The sequence below is a fragment of the Electrona antarctica genome, assembly GCF_951216825.1.
Source record: "Electrona antarctica genome assembly, chromosome: 12".
NCBI lineage: Eukaryota > Metazoa > Chordata > Actinopteri > Myctophiformes > Myctophidae > Electrona > Electrona antarctica.
Window position 1 is genome coordinate 46,611,750 of NC_136793.1, and position 12,737 is coordinate 46,624,486.

General features: G+C 46.1%; 1 protein-coding gene across 1 annotated transcript in view; it reads left to right on the forward strand.

Moving 5' to 3' along the window:
- The window catches only part of arb2a (ARB2 cotranscriptional regulator A), a gene marked incomplete at its 3' end in the record, with an annotated part of 273,502 nt that overhangs the window by 37,336 nt on the left and 223,429 nt on the right, over positions 1-12,737 (forward strand). Inside the window, exon 6 of the mRNA XM_079517005.1 lies at positions 59-250. Within this exon, the coding sequence (XP_079373131.1) occupies positions 59-250 (192 nt within the window). The remainder of the gene's footprint in view (positions 1-58; positions 251-12,737) is intronic.

The window sequence follows — 12,737 nt, forward strand, 5'->3', positions numbered from 1 at the left end:
CCTCCCTCCAAGCCTCACTCCAGTCTCGTCCCCTGCCGTGTCTGTCCTCTCGCTCCAGGTGGACGCCACAGAGGACGAGCCCAGCAGTTTTGTCTTCGTGAGCCCGGACGCCCTGTCCAACCCGTCCAGGCTGCTGGTGCTGGTGCAGGGCAGCGGGGTGGTGCGGGCCGGCCAGTGGGCCCGCAGGCTCATCATCAACCAGGACCTGGACTCGGGCACGCAGGTCCCCTTCATCACCAGGGCCATGGAGGTAGGAACTGTTACACATCGCTACAGATGGATTGTTTCACAGCCTAAAACATGATCATCAGGTATTATTATTATATTGGTAGCAAGAATCTTTAAAAAAAAGAAAAAAGGGTACAGTATTTGTTAAAATGTTGTTTTTATGCTGACACGCCCATTACGTATGCCTGGTTTGCTCACCGAAGTACCACTGCAGTTGAACGAAGTGTACTCGGGTACAGTTGATTGAAGTGTTCTCGGGTACATTTGATTGAAGTGTTCTCGGGTACAGTTGATTGAAGTGTTCTCGGGTACATTTGATTGAAGTGTTCTCGGGTACAGTTGATTGAAGTGTCCTCGGGTACAGTTGATTGAAGTGTTCTCGGGTACAGTTGATCGAAGTGTCCTCGGGTACAGTTGATTGAAGTGTTCTCGGGTACAGTTGATTGAAGTGTTCTCGGGTTCAGTTGATTGAAGTGTTCTCGTTGTACAGTTGATTGAAGTGTTCTCGTTGTACAGTTGATTGAAGTGTTCTCGTTGTACAGTTGATTGAAGTGTTCTCGTTGTACAGTTGATTGAAGTGTTCTCGTTGTACAGTTGATTGAAGTGTTCTCGTTGTACAGTTGATTGAAGTGTTCTCGTTGTACAGTTGATTGAAGGGTTCTCGGGTTCAGTTGATTGAAGGGTTCTCGGGTTCAGTTGATTGAAGGGTTCTCGTTGTACAGTTGAACGAAGTGTACTCGGGTACAGTTGATTGAAGTGTTCTCGAGTTCAGTTGATTGAAGTGTACTCGGGTACAGTTGAACGAAGTGTACTCGGGTACAGTTGATTGAAGTGTTCTCGTTGTACAGTTGATTGAAGTGTTCTCGTTGTACAGTTGATTGAAGGGTTCTCGGGTTCAGTTGATTGAAGGGTTCTCGGGTTCAGTTGATTGAAGTGTTCTCGTTGTACAGTTGAACGAAGTGTACTCGGGTACAGTTGATTGAAGTGTTCTCGTTGTACAGTTGATTGAAGTGTTCTCGTTGTACAGTTGATTGAAGGGTTCTCGGGTTCAGTTGATTGAAGTGTTCTCGAGTTCAGTTGATTGAAGTGTTCTCGTTGTACAGTTGAACGAAGTGTACTCGGGTACAGTTGATTGAAGTGTTCTCGAGTTCAGTTGATTGAAGTGTACTCGGGTACAGTTGAACGAAGTGTACTCGGGTACAGTTGATTGAAGTGTTCTCGGGTACAATTGATTGAAGTGTTCTCGGGTACAGTTGATTGAAGGGTTCTCGGGTTCAGTTGATTGAAGTGTTCTCGAGTTCAGTTGATTGAAGTGTTCTCGTTGTACAGTTGATTGAAGTGTTCTCGTTGTACAGTTGATTGAAGTGTTCTCGTTGTACAGTTGATTGAAGTGTTCTCGTTGTACAGTTGATTGAAGTGTTCTCGTTGTACAGTTGATTGAAGTGTTCTCGGGTACAGTTGATTGAAGTGTTCTCGTTGTACAGTTGATTGAAGTGTTCTCGTTGTACAGTTGATTGAAGTGTTCTCGTTGTACAGTTGATTGAAGTGTTCTCGTTGTACAGTTGATTGAAGTGTTCTCGGGTACAGTTGATTGAAGTGTTCTCGTGGTACGGTCGGAAGAAGCATATCCGTTGTGACTGCTGGGCAGCAGGGAGAGGGCAATCGCACTTGGGAACGGTCCTAATCAATCTGACCCAGTCTGAATCCGCCCTTAAGGAGGACGGGAGGTAACCAGGCTCTTTTCGGACTCGGAAGAGGTGCATAATACGGAGTTTATTAGTGAACCGCGAATCGTGCAGACGCACTCTAGTGAACTGAGTGTCTGTGTGCACAGTACGCAACTACGCACGCATCCAGGCGTCTCCGCCTGTCTCCATATTTTCACACTCATACTGTATCTCTGCTCTCATTTGTCATGGCAAGCCAGAGCTGCCGGTGTAATTTCATTGGCCCCCGCTGATCAAATTGACTTAGGGGAGACCCTGCTCTCCACTGCTCCCTCGCTCTCCCTCCTCGTCTATCCCCTCCTCGTCCAAATGCTATAAAGATGCACGCACGTGCGCACACACACACTCACACACACACACACACACACACACACACAAACACACACACACACACACACACACACACACACACACACACACACACACACACACACACACACACACACACACACACACACTGTGTACCGGCCTCTCCCTCTCTCCCCCGTTGTGTAAAGGAAAAGCAGAGTCATGTGGCAAACTGTGTGTATGCACGTACACGCACACACAACTGTGTGTGTGTGTGTGTGTGTGTGTGTGTGTGTGTGTGTGTGTGTGTGTGTGTGTGTGTGTGTGTGTGTGTGTGTGTGTGTGTGTGTGTGTGTGTGTGTGTGTGTGTGTGTGTGTGTGTGTGTGTGTGTGTGTGTGTGTGTGTGTGTGTGTGTGTGTTACAGTAACGGTAGCTGTTATTCTGTCTGCAGCAGGCGTAGCTTCAGAGAGGCCTCAGTGACAGGTTGGATACAGAGAACCGTGTGCGTGTGTGCGTGCGTGCGTGCGCACGTGGCTCATTCATCATAGTAAACAAGAAATCATGTACTTACACTCTGACACATCATCACGCTGCCATTTACCACACGCAGGCCGCACACTCCAGGAGAGAGATGCAAGCGCGTGTGTGTGTGTGTGTGTCGCTGTCAGGTCTAGAAACCATGTATGACCAAAACAGGGGGGACGACCAGTGGTTCCAGTGTATAATTTAGTCCATTTGGTTCCATTTGTACACTCTCAGAGTTACATACCCATAAGGGTCCATGTGGTTCCATTTGTACACTCTCAGAGTTACATACCCATAAGGGTCCATTTGGTTACATACTATCATTTAGCTGGGGACCCCAAAAAAAAAAAATCATCAAACCACGACGTCCCCAGATCCCAGCGAGGCAGTTGGTTTATAGCAGGGGTTCTCAACCTGTGGGTCGCGACCCCTCGGGGGGGTCGCCAAATAATTTTAGGGGGTCCCCAAATTATTAAAAAAAAAAAAAAAAAAAAAAAGAGATTTTTTTATTTTTATTTTTCACGATTTCTCAAAAATAGCAGACCTACTAGCTCATAGCGCGCCACTCGGTGGCGCGCTATGAGCTTGTAGATCTGCTATTTTTCAATAGCTAAATTATATCAATGCTTAAAACACCAAAAGGGGTTCCCGCCCAAAATGGTTTAAGGTTATTGTAGCAGTCAATTTAAATTGGGGGTCGGGAGGGGGCGGGGCGGGGGTCCCGAGACATTGCCAAAGCATTTCCGGGGGTCCCCGGCCAAAAACGTTGAGAACCCCTGGTTTATAGCAGCGGTGGCTGAATAAACTCCTACTGAAACAAACGTCTTTGCCATTTCAAAGTTCCCTATCTTCGTCCAGATGGCATGATGGTAAAGGGACGGTTGAGTGGATGATCATCGCCATTTACTGTAGAGGAGTGCTAAATGTGTGATGGCTTTGTCGTTCATGTCAGAACGTGTGGTTGTGGTCCAGAGATCTTAGCAGCAATGTGCTCCTCCGAGCGCAGATCTCCGCCAGGCCGGGTTGCCTATGCCAGGATTGTTTTGGGACCCGTCACAGTGCCTGGCAGAGACAACAAGCTATTATTATTATTATTCAATAATGGCATTATTCAACAGAACATGATGCTTTTGTAGAGTAATATCAGAAGGTGAGGAGAGACATTGGAAAGTGCAAAAGCCATACAGGTTCTCAGGGTGCGTGCGTGCGTGCGTGCGTGTATTTGCACATTCATTTTTACCCCCACCTTTTTATTCTTTTTTTTTGCAGTATGTCTCACACAGTAATATCTTGATGGATTATGAAATATCTTCCGCAATTAGCCTGTAGGTTGACAGACAGCAAACTGAGTCAGATCCAGCAGCATTAGTGCGATGGTAGCTGGATGTGCAAACGAGACGTTCTGATCCATTACGCTCTCCTGGGAGACACTTGGTGCTGATGGAGACACGGGTTGCACCGGAACTCTCCTGGGAGACACTTGGTGCTGATGGAGACACGGGTTGCACCGGAACTCTCCTGGGAGACACTTGGTGCTGATGGAGACACGGGTTGCACCGGAACTCTCCTGGGAGACACTTGGTGCTGATGGAGACACGGGTTGCACCAGAACTCTCAAAAGGTATATCGTTGGTGTCGGGCAGAAACCTTCTTATCTCCAGTTGTTTGTACATTTTTCACTACACACTATTTGATCACACTGCACTACAGCATAAAGACTTAGTTTTATTTGACACGGACGGTCAGTGTTGGGTATATTACTTTATATTTGGAATATATTTCTTATTACTTATTACCTTAATTTGTCAAGTAATATATTGTATTACATATTACTTTTTTTTAAATGCTCAAATCGAACAATTCAATATTTAGTATAATTATAAATTATACATTACGTAGACCAGTGGCGTACCTACAATAAGGCGAGGCCAAACGGTCGCCTAGCCAAATCCATTTGAAAGCACGACTGAGAAAAAAAGAGGACAAACACCAGAGCTGAGAACTATTAGTGGGGAGCGGAAATACGTAATTCTTTAACTTCTGCAGTTGTCACATAATGTCACAAGACAGAGCCACGGGCAACGAGACAGACAGACAGAAAGTAATACAGAAAGTAATGCAGTAATACAGAAAGATTTTTAGAATATATTAATATATTAATATATTACATTTTTTTTTTTTTTTTTTACATAATATATTACATTTTTTTGTTAAGTAATGTATTATATTACAAGTTACCGTATTCCGGTAATATATTACGTAATATATTAAGTTACGTAGTGTTAGTTACCCAACACTGCGGACGGTGCACGTTGATGACATTTGTGACTGAGAGACTGCCATCGCGCTAATTCCAGCTTTTCACCAGAGGAGAAAACTTTTATTTTATTATTTTTTTCAAAATGAGTTTATAGCACAGGCAGACTCTTCACATACTAGAGCATGTCTGAATGAAATACATGCCCAAACATGTAGCTAGGTGTAATGTTAGAGACCACAGAAGTGAACCTTTCAAGCCTGTTTTCTCAACTTGCTGTTTTCTGCAAGACATTACCCTATAAGCCATATCTCCAAAACTGGTGGGTCAAACTGAACGACCAATATGATTTGAAGCTATGATTCCCTGCTTTCATATGACATGAAAAAAACGAAAATTCAAAAAAATCCAATGGCAGTCCCTCAGTCAAATTTAGTCACATTTCTTCTGCATGTGTGCCAGGAGTTCTTCAAACTTCAACTTAATGTTTTATTGTCACATCAGGTATAATGAAGGAGTGTTTGAAATTGTTATGTGACAGCTTCCTACTAATTGTGAAGTAAAAACTAAAATTGCATAGGATGATACATAAAGGAATACTAGTATAAATGTACATACCGTATACAGAAACGTACTTTTAACCTCCCATTTTAGTCTCCTGTTTTTTTGGTGGGGGGGGGGTTGAAAGAGACCATTAACACGTTGGATCCGTATGACGAGTATATAAGTGTCCTATAAATGAATGACGCCGGGTACAGCTGACGAGCAGGCCTCGTCTTGAGGCGTTTGATATCGCTATAACATTGCCTCGCTGTGTTTCATTTTTGGAACTGCTCCGGATGCTATACACGGTTGCCAGGGCCTCGCCCGCACTTCTTTTCCTTCTCAATAGCCAGTAGCTTTTGTTTTAGCCCTTGAAAGCTTTTTTCTCGGAAACTAATGCGCTGTCCGTGGTGTTGAACAGATTGGCGATGTTCGGGGTCTTTTCTTCATTGGCGTTTTCTAGAGCAAGGCTGGACCTCATTTTAGCTCGCTAGCATTGATGCTATGCTTTAGCATTCAAGAGGGAAGCCAAAAGTGGACGCGCGCCACAGTGGAATAGCCTAAAATCACCTGGCACCCAAGCGCCACCACTTTTGTTCACCAGGTGGCACTCAATGTGTTAATGGATGGTGTCAGGGAATGCCACATGTTGGTGGCAGTAGAATGAGAACCTTCCCATGTTTGTTCTAAATGTGGGTGCTACCAGATCATGGACGCTCCCTCTAGTGTTGTGGCTGTGGGTGTCACTCAACTTTGGAGAAGTATAGTTCGACATGTATGTAGGGCACTGAGGGCGCTGTCTCCATGCCTGGAGTCGGTGTGTGTGTGTGTGTGTGTGTGTGTGTGTGTGTGTGTGTGTGTGTGTGTGTGTGTGTGTGTGTGTGTGTGTGTGTGTGTGTGTGTGTGTGTGTGTGTGTGTGTGTGTGTGTGTGTGTGTGTGTGTGTGTGTGTGTGTGTTTATTCATGTAGAGTTGATTGGAAATGCAGAGCCATGCTGTGCAGGGAGGTCACCTACAGTATGCTCTGGTTAGATATAGGAAGCCTGGTAGCTTTGTAAAAAAAATACGCACACACACACACACACACACACACATGCAACACTCATGTACAGTATCACTCTCAAGGGAAAACGAAGTGTAGGCTATGTGTGTGTGTTGTGTGCAAGCATTTTGCAGCCCTGCTCAGCCCTTTCAACCCCCCAACTCTCTCTCTCTCTCTCACACACACACACACACACACACACACACACACACCTGCACACACACAGATGGGATCACTGCTGCCAATCAGGGGATTGTGTGAAAAGGAGCTGATTGTGCGAGTTAATCAGACCTCTAGACAGCAGCCTATGCACACACACTCACGTTCTAGGGTGAATCTCAGGGCAAACTGTCTCTCCCTACACACACACACACACACACACACACACACACACACACACACACACACACACACACACACACACACACACACTTGCATGCATATGCGCACGTGTGCCGAAACACACACACTGCTTCCAGCCCAGTGTCTGTCCCTGTCCCAGTGATGAGTGCACTGTGCTGCTCTCTCTCTCTCTCTCTGCCTGTCTGTGTCTCTCTGTCTGTCTCTCTCTCTCTCTGTCTGCCTGTCTGTGTCTCTCTGTCTCTCTCTCTCTCTCTCTCTGTCTGCCTGTCTGTGTCTCTCTGTCTGTCTCTCTCTCTCTCTGTCTGCCTGTCTGTGTCTCTATGTCTCTCTCTCTCTCTCTGTTTGCGTCTCTGTCTGTCTGTCCGTCCGTCCGTCCGTCCGTCCGTCCGTCTCTCTCTCTCTCTCTCTCTCTCTCTCTCTCTCTCTTTCTTTTTCTCTTTCTCTTTCTCTCTCGCTCTCTCTCTCGCTCTCTGTAACAAGCTTTCATGCTGCTGTGTGTTGAGGACAAATTAATAAGCTGAGAATGTGTCACATATGTTTATGATATGTCTGAAATATGTACACACGCAAGACAGGCTCACAGCCACTGGACGTGCACGCACGCACACACACCCATATACCTGCTGTCAGATGGGCAGAGTGGGGCTGATGTGGGAAGTGCTAGAGGATGTGTATTTTAGAGAGAGAGAGACTCTCAGACATGAAGGAAGCATGAGTTCAAGTCCGTTGCTCTCCCCAGGTTGGTGGAGGGCGTGTAGAGCCCAGGATCACATTAGATAATTGACACAGGGGTGAAAAATGCGTTACAAAATCATGGGGGAAAAAAAAAGATAAGGAAACACCTGGGCGAAAACACACACACACACACACGCACGCGCGCGCGCACTCTGTCGCTCTAATTCAGTGTTTTTTTTATTGGTCATTTGAGCCACTGACCACCATTTGATGAGATTTAGCCTCTCTCAGACCCAAAACTAAAGAACATTTTGTTGTCGTTGGATAAGATTTTGTCTACAATTCCATGCTTTTGGCAAACGTTGACCAAAATAACCGTTCTTCTATACATTCTTCTTGTAAATAAAGTAATGCAGATGTTTTACAATAATTTAAGTGTAAAATGAGCTGCACTTTCTGTCAGAATCGTTCTTACCCAAATGTAAAGAAGAATATAAGGAATTTTAATCCACCATTAATATCCCTTCAATATGTTCTGAGAGAACAGTCCAAATGCACATTCTTGGCAGCACAATACGTGTGGAGTTGTCATCAACTGAGGGAGTGGACAGAAGAGCCAGGTATATCTGGCTGAACGGGGTCACTAAACCCAGTGGACAGAAGAGCCAGGTATATCTGGCTGAACGGGGTCACTAAACCCAGTGGACAGTAGAGCCAGGTATATCTGGCTGAACGGGGTCACTAAACCCAGTGGACAGAAGAGCCAGGTATATCTGGCTGAACGGGGTCACTAAACCCAGTGGACAGAAGAGCCAGGTATATCTGGCTGAACGGGGTCACTAAACCCAGTGGACAGTAGAGCCAGGTATATCTGGCTGAACGGGGTCACTAAACCCAGTGGACAGAAGAGCCAGGTATATTTGGCTGAACGGGGTCACTAAACCCAGTGGACAGAAGAGCCAGGTATATCTGGCTGAACGGGGTCACTAAACCCAGTGGACAGAAGAGCCAGGTATATCTGGCTGAACGGGGTCACTAAACCCAGTGGACAGAAGAGCCAGGTATATCTGGCTGAACGGGGTCACTAAACCCAGTGGACAGTAGAGCCAGGTATATCTGGCTGAACGGGGTCACCCAAACCCAGTGGACAGTAGAGCCAGGTATATCTGGCTGAACGGGGTCACCCAAACCCAGTGGACAGTAGAGCCAGGTATATCTGGCTGAACGGGGTCACTAAACCCAGTGGACAGTAGAGCCAGGTATATCTGGCTGAACGGGGTCACTAAACCCAGTGGACAGTAGAGCCAGGTATATTTGGCTGAACGGGGTCACTAAACCCAGTGGACAGAAGAGCCAGGTATATCTGGCTGAACGGGGTCACTAAACCCAGTGGACAGAAGAGCCAGGTATATCTGGCTGAACGGGGTCACTAAACCCAGTTGATAGAAGAGCCAGGTATATCTGGCTGAACAGGGTCACTAAACCCAGTGGACAGTAGAGCCAGGTATATCTGGCTGAACGGGGTCACTAAACCCAGTGGACAGTAGAGCCAGGTATATCTGGCTGAACGGTGCACCCTCGGGACCACTTGGCAGATGTTGTGGTAGATGCGTACTGTTCCCGGGAGCGGATTGCCCAACCGTACCCGGGTCCGAAATCAATTAAGTCTCGGATATGGATCGCTGCAATGTGAAAGCCATCGTACTTCTGGTACTTGAATGTTGACAAAGAATGATTGATAATCCGTTTGAGTAGCACAGCATGAAAAAAACATGAACAAAAGAAAAACACATGACATGCGCTGCAGCTATAGGACAGACATACCAAGGGTTAGTCAGTGACGTCACAGTTTAACATACCATGGATATGTACGTGACGTCACCGTCATACTAGCCTGGGGTCCACCTATGCTTTCTATGGCATAGGCAGGATCCGCCTGGAGAATCTAGACGCAGCTGCGCGACATGAGACTAATTAGAGTGACAGAGAGAGGAGTGTGTGTGTGTGTGTGTGTGTGTGTGCGGCAATTTAACAAAGGTGCAGACGATCAGAAATCAGCAGAGAGTGATCGACGTTTGTGCTACTGTATGCCGAATTGAAGTGGAGTCTGTCCCAGACATTTTTTATTTCCTCCCTGGAATTGAAATCGTCTGTGTTTCCGAGGCTACCGTCATACAGACAAGAGACAACGTTGCATTGCGCTGTTTAAGACCATCAGCGCACACTGCTTTAGTTGTGTATTGTTGTTATGTTATTATTATAACTCAAGACAACGTCAGGAACACAGCCACACTTTATTATTTGCACTAAAACTCTGAAAGTGACTCTTCTTCTGTGACATGACATTCTCTGTCTCCCAAAGCCCCATAGTCCACAGCGCCCCTCTGAGGCACATACGTTGAATGAAGTGTACCCGGGTGCGCTGTTGAATCTCTCGGCCAATGTGAATCATGACCAGGCAACCATATTCGGGAACGGTTCGAATCAAACGGACTCAGTCCGTCTCAGTGTGAATCCCCTATAAGTTGCTGTTACCATTGCCTCGGTTTGTTCATTTCTTTTCATTGTTACTGTATTGCTTGTTGTTCATTATTGTTGGGATGTTTGTTGTTCACTTATTGTCTCTGTGTGCACAATGCTGCAATTTGTTTTTTTTATATGTGTGCTTTGGCAATGTAGAACATATTTTATCATGAGAGAGAGAGAGAGCGAGAGAGAGTCACAGAGTGAGTCACAGAGAGAGAGACAGACAAACTGAGGTGTGCGGTGCTGACAGCTGCAGCAGTGCGAGGTGGAGGGGGTTCTCTTAATGACAGCCCCCATTCCTCCATGATTTCAGTGTGACAGTAGACACAGGACTGCTTCTTGTTGCATCACGGCACGGCAGCACCTATCATTACCTTCTGGCCCTGTCACTGCTCTCTCTGCTGCACTGCAGCCCCCACAGCCTCACAGGCACCCCCAGGAACCCCCCGACAGCCAGTCAGTCAGTCAGTCAGTCAGTCAGCCAGCCAGTCAGTCAGCCAGCCAGCCTGCCAGCCAACCAGGAAGCCAGCCAGCCAACCAGGAAGCCAGTCAGTCAGCCAGCCAGCCAGCCAGCCAGTCAGTCAGCCAGCCTGCCAGCCAACCAGGAACCCAGCCAGTCAGCCAGCCAGTCAGCCAGCCAGCCAGCCAGCCAGGGGTGAGCTGGGGGTGAGGGGAGAGAGGTTATGTTGTAAGGATAGGGGAGAGGAGCATAATTGAGTGTAGTGTAAAAGGATGGAGTCCTGATTAACAGGCAAAGCATCTGTGTCACTTATAGATAGGCTATTTTCAAATGTAAATGTATAATAAGGATTAGGTGGTTAATGTATGTTTGTAATAAACCAGTAAGACGCCTGGGTGACGGCAGACTGCTGGGCGAGCGCTTGCAGGGGGGGCCTGCTGCCGGGCGCGGCTGCACTAATACGTTTGGGGAAGGCCCGTCTAGAGTTTAAATGGACATGTATCAGTCAAAACAACCAGTAAGACGCCTTGAGGTCGCGTGCACGCATCCGCATGGGTGACGGCAGACTGCTGGGCGAGCACTGGCGCTTTGGCATGGGGGGTCAGATCAACATATGGATTGAATTCTGTACTGGCCATATATGGAGCGTGTCTTGAGTGTACAGGGTTTGATGAGGTCAGATCAACATATGAAAGGTCAGAACAGGTCAGCTCCATCTAAGGGTGGCAGCGGGGGCAGTTTCTTGAGTGTACAGGGTTTGATGAGGGCCCAGGTGAGGGCCAGGCCTTAGTTTTCGGGCCTATTGTGAACTCTAGTTTTCGTTGCCTCTGGGTGCGGCTGCACTAATAACTTTGGGACAGGCCCCAAAGTTTAAATGGACAGGTACCAGTCAAAAGGGAGACATCGAAGAGGAAGGATGGATGTCAGAACAGGTCAGTTCCATATATGGAGATTTGAGGTCAGATGTAGAGTTGCTGGCCGGCTCCATATATGCAGATCTAGGTGATGCGTGTCACGAGGCGACAGCCATATATGGTGGCGTGACGGACTGACAGCCATATATGGTGGCGTGACGGACGGACAGGTTTTGCAGGTTTTCATAGTAATCTGAGACCTACAGTCGCAACAATTGTAGTAAAAGAGTAAAAGTACAATATTTGCCTACTCTGAGATGCAGTGGAGTAGAAGTTAAAGGACCTATAACATAAAATTCAACTTTTTCAATTTTGTTTGTTTTTTGAGCTCCCCTGTGTATTTTCTATCCCCACAAATATGCAATTTTGAACAATCAGGATTTCTCATCATTTAGGGGCTTTTATGGAAATTGCTCTCAGTAACAGCTCAACTGATGGTCGTATTTGTGATGTCATCAATGTCACCCTACTTTTATAATTCCTCCCTCTCTTCAGTCTTCAGTTCCAAATTTGCATTTCCGCTTTGTTTACAATGTCCGCCACTGTTGATTTTCCAAGCTGGCATGGGATGGAAACAAGCCTGTGTTTATCTAGCATCAGTATTATAATGACTCAAATATTAAATAAGTTGCATATCAGCACCCCCACCACCTCAGGACATTGTGGTACTGCAGCTAAAAGAGCTTCAGAAGCAAAAAAGAAATGCCATGGACTGGTTATATCAGAGTGGTGATTGAGGCTCAAACCATTAGAAATTAGTTTGAGGGACAGACAATATGAAAAAAGAAGTCCTCAAACGCCTACTTATAGTACAGTACTTGAGTAAATGTACTTTGTTACTTTACACTACTTCTTTTCGTAAATGAACGCCCTACTTGATCATACTACAGCGTCACACGAAAGCATCAAAAGTAGCAGATCACATCAAGTTGATCTTTTCATGCTTTTGAAATTGAATCCTGTAACTGTTTTGGCCATGTGAGGTTTTTCTCCGACAGAGACCAGGGTCAAATTCTTGTCTTTCGGCTCCTCGACGTCGCAGCAGCGAGGCACCAGAAAGTATCAGTAAAAATAATGATATAATAATAGTATATTTTGAAAAACATTCATGAATAGTTAAAATAGCCAATCTACAGGCTCACAACGTGTCGATGTTGATCGGTTAGTTGAATTATTAAGAAAATATTTT